Source organism: Olea europaea, chromosome 7, assembly GCF_002742605.1.
Source record: "Olea europaea var. sylvestris chromosome 7, O_europaea_v1, whole genome shotgun sequence".
Lineage (NCBI taxonomy): Eukaryota > Viridiplantae > Streptophyta > Magnoliopsida > Lamiales > Oleaceae > Olea > Olea europaea.
In genome coordinates, this window is record NC_036243.1 from 616,446 (window position 1) to 626,261 (window position 9,816).

At 36.7% G+C, this 9,816-nt stretch overlaps 1 protein-coding gene across 1 annotated transcript; it reads right to left on the reverse strand.

Moving 5' to 3' along the window:
- Positions 1–343: 343 nt before the first annotated feature.
- Positions 344–9,810, reverse strand: LOC111396606 (putative 1-phosphatidylinositol-3-phosphate 5-kinase FAB1D). Its single transcript, XM_023023024.1, has 13 exons — positions 9,731–9,810; positions 9,615–9,648; positions 8,837–9,475; positions 8,073–8,217; positions 7,636–7,977; positions 6,251–7,096; positions 4,126–4,460; positions 3,814–3,940; positions 3,558–3,713; positions 2,418–3,247; positions 1,642–2,113; positions 1,168–1,434; positions 344–1,070 (listed from the first exon to the last, which is right to left on the reverse strand). The coding sequence occupies exons 1-13, from the start codon at positions 9,789–9,791 to the stop codon at positions 627–629; spliced, it is 4,698 nt and encodes a 1,565-aa protein (XP_022878792.1). The 5' UTR covers positions 9,792–9,810; the 3' UTR covers positions 344–626.
- Between the last annotated feature and the right edge of the window lie 6 nt (positions 9,811–9,816).

A 9,816-nucleotide genomic window follows, 5' to 3' on the forward strand; every position in this document is an offset into this window, starting at 1 on the left:
ACCTTTGAAAAACACGTCCCCCTCAACCTAACTCCATTTACAATAAGTTCTCTTCAAATGATTTTCTCAATTTTTGGTTTGGTTGATATGACGCCATCGACGATGGATCGAGCTGCGATGGGCATGTGAATGTATCAACCTTCAGGTATCATTTTGGTCATTGGTTCATACAACTGATTCTCCATATCAGCATCTACAGGGGATTCTAACTCATCCTGTTTTATTGACCGGATCGACCAAGTCCCACCACATTTCTCGGTGAACCAGACAGGTCTAATCGGCCTGGCTAAGCTGGTTGAGGAATCCGAGACGATCTGGGAATAATCTGTAAAAGGCAAAGGTATATTTCCAAATCCCTAATACTTCGTTCCCATTCATAGCATATAAAAGAATAGAATTCTAGAGAATACCAATGACAATTTCTTTTTCTTTTTTTACAATTACTCAAGAAGATATACATACAAAACTTATATGCAATAAATATGAAATAACCTATAAAAGAAGATAGACGTAATGCCCCCATCAACTTTGCTGGAAAAAAACAGCAGAAAGTGAGCGGCCATACTGAACCAATATCTACACAACATACAGTAAAATTCATTAACACGAAAGTGGACTGATAACGTTCAGGCAGAAAAACCATTTCGTCCATGATTTGGAGAACTGGGACGAGATTTATCTGCATGTTTGGGTTGCTCTAGAGACTTTGCTAGAGGTCTAGAATCGTCATCATAATCCCCACGCTCTCGAGGCTTCAAATGCAAAGAACCGTTTTCCTCCTCGGTTGCGGTGCCACAAAGTTTGCAGGGGTTACTCAATCTATGGGAGCACCAATGGTCGGGCACGCACAAAAAATGGGTGTCCATGAACTTCCTAAATCTCTTTTTGTATTCTTTTGGAGAGATAACAGTTGGCTGCTGGTTCTTAGGAACAACCAGCGAAGACTTGACCCAATTCTCTAATTGTTTGTCCCATGTATATTGTCGGAGATAATCTATGATGCCACAGACCAGTTCCCGACGTTGAGTGTCTACTCCCACAAGTAGAGAATAATCCATCACGTTGATCGACTGAAAGCGAGCAAAAAAGGATAGTGAGAAGCCCAAGCCCTTAGTTATGAACAATATAGATTAAGATATTTAGTAAAAAATTGGGTGCAAAACTCACGTGGAGGAAAGTAGTGTCGTTCCACACAGCTCTTTGCAAGTTACGCTTCGATTTCATACTGATATATAGAGGTGAATCATTCATATCATTGACGAAATTCTGATCCAAGAGAACATCTCCCGATCCATTGCCAGCAGAATTGAATCGAGCATGAAGAGCTCCTTTAAGATCATACTGTTTCGTTATGTTTCGACCAAATGACAGATTCTCCATCACCAGGAGATCATGTTTGGTCTCTTTTCCATTCTTAGTTGCTCTTACGATGACCTACGAAATTTAAATTTGTAAGATTAGGCCCAGGAATATTTCTGAGCGTGGTTGGCTAAGCTTCAAAATATAGAAGTAACTTCTCTCTTTCAAACATGTTTATAGATACTCCTTTTTCTTACTTTTCTGCCAAAATGTAACTTTCAAACTTTGGCTTTATAAGAGCTAGACAGCCATACAAACACGGGAAAAAGTAGATAGACTGACCTGGTAAATGCCGAGAACTTTAGCAAGGCAGGTCGGATTATGCAACTCATAACACTGATCCATGTACTTAAAGTAGTTGGGTGCAAACTTCATGAATGAATCGAATTCTGTCCTCTTAATCTCCTTTATTATTAATCGATCGTCGAGTGTCTTAGCAAAGAAAGATTTACTCTTCCCACCTTTGGCATCCCAATTCCTACAACGGCTTAAGGAAGCAATATAATCCACTTCAGAAGGACAACATCGGTCTCGCAACTGACGGAACTCACTTGCATACAAACATATAACAGAATATTTATGCTTTCCTTTTGACCCCATAGAGACTTGCGGGTGGTCAGCACCATAAGATTTCAAGGAATCCAACAAATCCGACCCATTAAAGCTCGATGAATGTGACTCCTCTGATGCATTGGTTGATGAAGAATTGCTTCCGTCTGAATCCAAAGAACTAAAAGATGGCCAGTTAGAGGTCGAAGAGAAAATACGAGACAGGCTCCGCGAGCTCTCAATCGACAGAATATTTATGCTTTCCTTTTGACCCCATAGAGACTTGCGGGTGGTCAGCACCATAAGATTTCAAGGAATCCAACAAATCCAACCCATTAAAGCTCGATGAATGTGACTCCTCTGATGCATTGGTTGATGAAGAATTGCTTCCGTCTGAATCCAAAGAACTAAAAGATGGCCAGTTAGAGGTCGAAGAGAAAATACGAGACAGGCTCCGCGAGCTCTCAATCAATTTAGCATCCATTCCTCGTTCTTTTCTGGCATCCTCTACTAGTTCCTCAGCTGCAGTCGGTGGATTCTTTAATAAGGTTAGAGCACAAGCTATTATGCTCGAGAACTCATCTTCATAGTCGGACACTATATATTCATCAGTGCCGAGGGGAATATGTAATCTTGAGCCCTCATCTGTGATCAGTTCATGAGCCACTAGTTCTGCAGCATAGTGACTTAAAGATTCAAATTTTTGGGAGTAACTCTGTTGGAGGTTGTTCATGTATTGGTGCTGAATTACTGAATAAGGAGTCCAGATCAAACCCTCGTCATTTTCAATATCAGCAGCTACCGGTATTCCCTTATCTATTTTCTCTTTCCCAGTGGAACCAGGCTTCTCAGGATGCACCTCAAAACTAGGTTTCACCAGGAAATGATGCACAGATGATTCATTGCCATTACTTCCATCTACCGTTGGCCCTGCAATATCATCGGTGGTAATAGATGTAGGAAATGATTCATCATGTTCTCTAGATACTTCAACTTGCCCATCAATTGGAATTTCTTTAATTGTAAAATCATTTGCTTCCATGGATGTAACAAGCTTAATTTCCAAACCAGCAATATTTTCCAGAGGACTGTCACAGTTTTCCACCTTAATATCAGCCCCAGTGACTTCTCCATCAGCTCCATCCTCCTTCAACTGAGGTTGCTCTTGCACTTGTAGCTTGATAGATTTACTCGCAAAAAGGCCGGACGAAAGTGAGTGTAGACGCTGATCCCAAACACATGATTCAAGCAGAAGCTCCAATCGTACCCTGTTCAAGCTTAGAAGTTTATATGCAGGCTCATCTCGAGATCCATTCTCAACAGCATTTTGAATGTCAACCTGATTTTACATTTGCATGACCAAACAAAATGAGAATAACCAATAGCTGCTATCATTAATTCAAAATGGTACAAAAACAATTGATGAACTTTGTCATTATTTATTTCAGGATGTAGATACATGCTCGACAATAATTATATCTTAAAATATTAATCATCAGCATGTTTAATCCTGTTGATGGAAGTAAACGTCCAGTCACTATGCAGTTGCATGCATTAAAGAAGAAGAAAAATCAAAATAACAACAGTAATGAGCTTGCTACAATAATAAATTAGAAAAAGAAAATTTTAATTAGGAAGAATCCTCTAACCTCAAATTGAGATTTTTCTTGCTTTAACATCTCCTCAATATCAGAAAACTTCTTACTTTTTCCCTGAATGTTGAGAGTTAGACCAACATATTGAGTTTTCAAACTCTTCAAAGATTCTTCTATCTCCAAGAACATTTTATTCCCTTTTGCTAACACCTTAGAGAGGCAAGGGAAAATAAAATTTTCAGTCAAAATTGATGCTCATATAATCAGCCGGATAGTAATAAAACAGCAATCGTTTTTACGAAGGTACTACCTTCTTAAAATCTTCTTTTAGAAACTCTCCTCTCAATGAAGAGTTAAAGTCCAGCATCTTATGTGGCAGAGACACCGAATAAGTAGCAACTGGTGAGTATTTGAACACAGCAACCATTGGGCCAGATCTACATGTGGACAAACAGATGGCAAGAATATAGTAAAACATTTATTTTCCAATTAATACACCAAAATCAGGGACAACAAACTAACAGAAACATGGCATAGCAAATGCAGTGTTCCAACAAAGAAAAGAAAAACGATACCACACATCATTTCCAATAAAACTAGAAGTTAGGAATTGACCATATACCCAAAGAAGTAGAGGAAATCCCTGTGAAAAGAATGACCACAGCTGGATGGACAATTGAATGATGAGTGGTTCGAAAAATTGAGCTCTAAAAACTTTCCAAATGATAAACCACGGGCATCAGTGGATATCAAAACCCTTTTTGTAGATTTTGAGCTTCCATTCTGAAATTTACATTGACCACAGCGACTCCACATCCAAAGCTTTCCTTCAGTTTCACCAGGCAGACCTTTATCATCAGGAAGACGTCTAACTTGAATGGTTAGTTGCTTATTATGATGTGCATAGTAGAAAAAATGACCAACCGGGGGTTTACCACAAGTCTTGCACAGGAATCCCTGTGAAAGAAAAATAAAATTGCAACAAGATCCATAAATAAGAGGGCTACTTCAGTTCACTTAAAGTTTTGAATTCTGTCAAACAAAAAACCAAAAAACTTTCAAGTACCCCTGACCAGATGAGTATTATTCTTGGCTGAAGAAATTAAGATTGAAATCCCATATAGTACATCACAACTACTAGAGTTTTACTACAATTATGTTTCCTAGAAGTTTATCTTTTAATTATGTTTATCTATTTAGTTGTAATAGGACTTATATATTTTATTTGATTAGGACTTTTATATTTTAGTTGATTAGGATTTTAGTTTCCTTATTTCAATTTCTAAATACTATTAGGAGTAGGGGATAATTTGCCTATAAATATAGGAGGTATTGTACACTTTTCATCAACAATCAATTATTATTCAATATACATGTGACATGATTGTTCAAATATCGTTTTTATTTATTACGTAATTCTTATTACAAGAATTTCATAACACTTCTGCGCCAAAATTTATATGGACTTGCCTTAATTTGATGGCTAACGACGGTTCGAGTAGCAAGCAAACCACCAACAACGAACCGAGGTTTGAAGAAATTGAACGACGACTAGATGGGATAGAAGAAGCTATTCGCAGTATCATGCAAATACTAATTGCGATGACTATTGAGAATCACCGTAAATCTAGTGCAGAATAATTGGGTAGGCGTGAGACTCTCTGCAAAATCAGACACATGTTGACTGTGCTGACTGTTGAGAAGAATCGCGAGCCCATGAAGGAACAACCTGACAGACAAGATGATTGGCTAAAATAAGACAACCTAGATTCTGACAATGACAAAGGAGACATTGATTCAACGAGAGGAACCCCTAGGGTTGCAACGAACATCAACACGCACACTAAAATAGGTCCGGAGAGACTTGCAGTTCTATTCCTAAGAGTTCATCTATTAATTATGTTTATCTATTTAGTTGTAATAGGACTTTTATATTTTATTTGATTAAGACTTTTATATTTTATTTGATTAAGACTTTTATATTTTAGTTGATTAGGATTATAGTTTTCTTATTTCGATTTCCTAATACTACTAGGTGTAGGGGATAATTTACCCATAAATATAGGAGGTATTATACACTCTTCATCAACAATCAATTATTATTCAATATATACGCGACAAGATTGTTCAAATATCGTTTTTATTTATTACATAAATTCCTACAACAAGAATTTCATAACGCTTCCGCAGAACACAGTTTCACTAAAACATCCACAACAAGAAAATTCAGAGACCCATTTCTTGGTAGCAATATTCTAAGGACACAAAGGAAGAGAACTAACAACTTTTGAGTATATTTCTATATTAGATAGGGATATAAAACACTTCTCAACCTGCAAGGGTATAATGAAACAAAATAAAATTCTTCAAGAAATTTTGTTCAGTGCTAAATTTTATTTTAGCCAGCTACATAATCGAGCTTTTAAATACTAATTAGGACTGATACAATGTATACGATTCAAGTTGAAATGGTAGCGATAGCTTCGTATTATCCACAACTCAAGAGCATAAATTCAGATTTTCATAGTATTCTACCCCTTTCGAGCAATTTTGATTTCAAAGAAATTACCTAGCAACTTAGAAACTGATAATCAGCAAATAAAATATTGTGAATGTACAGGGTAAAATGTGTGATATGTTTGATATACTCAGTACACATTTCTTTCTCGTGCAATCTTGGAAAACATGAAACTAAAGTTTCCACAAGAAAATTAATAATTTAAACCACGTACAGAAGTTTCACATACCTGATTGAGCAAATTTTCCCGCAAAAACTTTCCAAGAGGATCATCAAAATTATTACGGTAGAACTTAATATGAGAAAAATGACTTTGCTCACAAACAGTTCCACTTGAAGCATTCCGCTTCGACATCAGAACCAAAATACTTTCAGAATCCAATACTGAGCTGATCTCATCCTTATTATTCATTTGGTCTTCAGCCTTATCACTATTGTCTAGTCTGTCCAAAGATTCTACAGAACAAACTGGTGGCAGATGTGGCTCCACATTACTGAGCAAATTATGTCCCTCAGATCTTAAGATCGGCATTGTATCGTTATGATCCATTACTTCCACAGAACTAGATTTTTTCACCTCATCTTCGACATGATCTTCATGATTCCTCCCGTCGTACCCAAGCTGACTAGACATACTTCGAGAAGAATCATAAAAAAGCGGAAAACTATCATCCATAACTTTTTTAAGAGACTCTGACAGAGATAATCCCGGAAATGTTGCTGGGCTATATGGCTCAAATGAGATTGAAGAATTGCTTTCTGATAGTGAAATTAGGTTGCGAGGTACTGTTTCATATAACCCATCAGAAATGGGAATGTCCAATGACAACGATGAATCAGTTTCAGCTTTATTCTCCTGGCAAAATACAGTTATCTTATCAGTATCAATTGATAGTAATTGCTGGTCAGTAAGTGCTAGGTACACCACCTTGTTCAGAGGAATAGTCGAGAACATTGCCCTCTGATCTAGAAGAAAAGAAGTCTCAAGCATTAAATGATATGCCATGACAACTGCACACCGGAAAACGCATTTAATCCTTTTCAGTTCATTGCCATTAGCCCCCATCAGCAAAATCTGTACAACATCAGTTGTGTACTTTTATTCCACCAGAACTCAAAGGTAAATTGCTATGTTAGAAAAATAAGAATTTTATAACTTGTATGTGAAACTCTGCAGTGCAGGTAGTCCAGCAAGCCATTATGCAGGTGACTAACCTATCTGATAAAAAGACAAACTTGCTCAAAAGGGAACAGGAGCATGTTTCGATAAGCTTAAATAGTTTACATATAAGTAAGTTTAGAATTAGCAATTTATTTTATCAATCAAAGTTCAAAATAAGAAAAAAGTAACATATTCGAATAAAAATTCACTTAAATGTAACTATTCCTTTTTATGCTTAGCAAGAAATATTCTTTAGCTATAAAATATGAACATGCCAAAACTATTCCTTTTTATGCTTAGCAAGAAATATTCTTTAGCTATACAATATGAACATGCCAACTTTTTTTCTTTTACATCAATATGCTTCCTAAAAGGAATCATCTTTCATGGCGTAACATCTACATAAAATTTTCTGCATTAAACAACAATACAGGCCAGTGAAGAAGACTCACGGTGCATCCAAGACGAGTGGCACAGCCCTCTAGGAACATCAATGTTTTACTCGGTTTTTTCCCACCTTCAGCTAAAACATTGTGTTCTTCTACAAACTTTTCAATCTGAAAGGAATCACACTGCCTAAGCTGTTGGCCACTAGCAAAATCTGATGACAAGATACGTGAACCAGTACATCGTGCAACTCTCTCCAGACGATGGAGCTTCATATCAAAGACTAATGTCATTCCTTTTGCAAGAATAGATTCTTGTATGCCACGAGAAACTGATTTCTCAACCAAAATCACATTTGGACGGTACATTTCTATCCTCTCAACGATAGATTTTAGAATATCCTTCTCCTGTTAATTAATATGTGATTAGAAAAAGAATTTGTATAATGTAGAAGAGACAAATGCTTCATGAATTCTTATGGAACCATAATATTTCCATTTACCTGTTGCATTGATTCAAATGATGATAATCCACTGGAAGAAAGATCGAGTGAACCATTAATTAACATCAATCTAGGGTTCTTGTACTTTGTTGGCATGTGTTTGTGGGCAGCATGCTTTTTGAAGACACACCCTTTAATTAATCGACTGCAGAAATTATAAAAAAAAAGAAAAGAAAAGAAAAAGGGATTATGATGTATAGATTCATGTGGTTACTAGATTCATAACAACCCATGTGACTACATTGAAGAAACGTGAGCTATAATTATTTATGACTTAGGAAGGAGAGAATTCAGAAAGATTCAACTAAAGATATGCTTTTCCAAAAATTTAAAAACTCAATGTATATGGTATGAAATTTCTACAAAAAGGAAAATATCCATTAACTACGGAAGAGAAATTAGACTGCAATTTTCTTATGTTCAGTAGAAAATCTATGGTAGCATAAGAAAAATCCTTGTGCCTGGGGCAACAAATGCACAAATTAAAGTTGGCAATATATCCATCTCATAGCCAATTGGCATGCAGTCAAAGGCCACTCAGGTCACATTTATTCCCTGTGGGATATGTTACCTAATAAAAGGTCATTGAATGTTTCAAAAACAATCCAAGGATCATTTGACACACTAATGTACTGGTGTCTTGTAAACCCTTTAAATAAAAGCATAATTTGATTTGATAAATAAAAGACCAAAAATTTATACAAAATAAGAAAAAGAAAGAAAGAAAACATTGGAGAAAACAATTGGTGCTTATCAATTATCACCTTTGGCTGCGGGAACCAGTTGCAATACATTTGATTTTGACGTATCCATCAGGATCCATTGCCTTACCCTCATTTGCACCAGGCTTCACAAAAGCAGCAGCCTCCCATGATAAAGAAGTCACTATATCCACCCAGTTTTCTCCATCATTTCCAGAAGAGGCAACGCCGACAGACTTAATTAGTTGACCAACAAGGGCCTTGAACTTCCCATTCATAACCTCGTCCATTGCTTTACGCTTTTCTTCTTTGAACTTGTAGCTCCCACTGCCTTCTTCTCCAAAACAGCTCAAAGAACTCGAATTGGCCCATCTCACACCGTCCTCCCCACATTCATCTTCATCATCATCGTAATTTTCCACCCTACCTATGTTGTCATCTTCTTGATCTTCTGGTTCTGGTGGAAGCCAAAATTGAGCATCCATTTCATCCGATATCCCAATTTCTTCATCAGTAGATGAACCAACTCTTTCCCCGTTATTTTCTTGTCCAGTCTGAATTCCACCGATTCCTACATTTTCTACACCAGTCCGATGGAAACCGTTCAATTTAACTGATGAGTTTGAATGATCCAGATGCCCTTTCGAACCAGAAACAGAATCTTCTTGAGTGCTGTCTGTGCTGCTATCTTCTACATAACCACTGATAGAGAACAGAAACAAAACATTGAAAATATCGAAATAAGTTGAATTTGTATGGATTCTTTCAGTATTCAACTAAAGTTATCTTCTCTGATAGTTCTCATAAAATAATGCATTTGAGAGGGTATGGAATTGCATACCGGCCAAAAAAGTTTGCATCAACTGAAAAGTCACCTGAAAAATAAGAGTACGAGTGAAGGAATGGCAAAAATAAAATGGCACGAAGAAGGAAAAAACATAAAGAGAAATTGTTTACTGCAATTTGAAATATAACTGTCACTGCTTATTAATGACGCAGTGGGGCTGATGGATGGCATCGCACGAGGACTGGAACTCTCTCGA

What these genes read in the sequence shown, in the direction of transcription:
- LOC111396606 (XM_023023024.1), bottom strand. Translation starts at nt 9,791, where the DNA reads ATGCCATCCATCAGCCCCACTGCGTCATTAATAAGCAGTGACAGTTAT. An exon ending in GGGAAAATTTGCTCAATCAG is followed by an intron (nt 4,461 to 6,250) that starts GTATGTGAAACT and finishes TTTCTTTCACAG; the next exon opens with GGATTCCTGTGCAAGACTTG. An exon ending in GATTTCCTCTACTTCTTTGG is followed by an intron (nt 3,941 to 4,125) that starts GTATATGGTCAA and finishes GTCCACATGTAG; the next exon opens with ATCTGGCCCAATGGTTGCTG.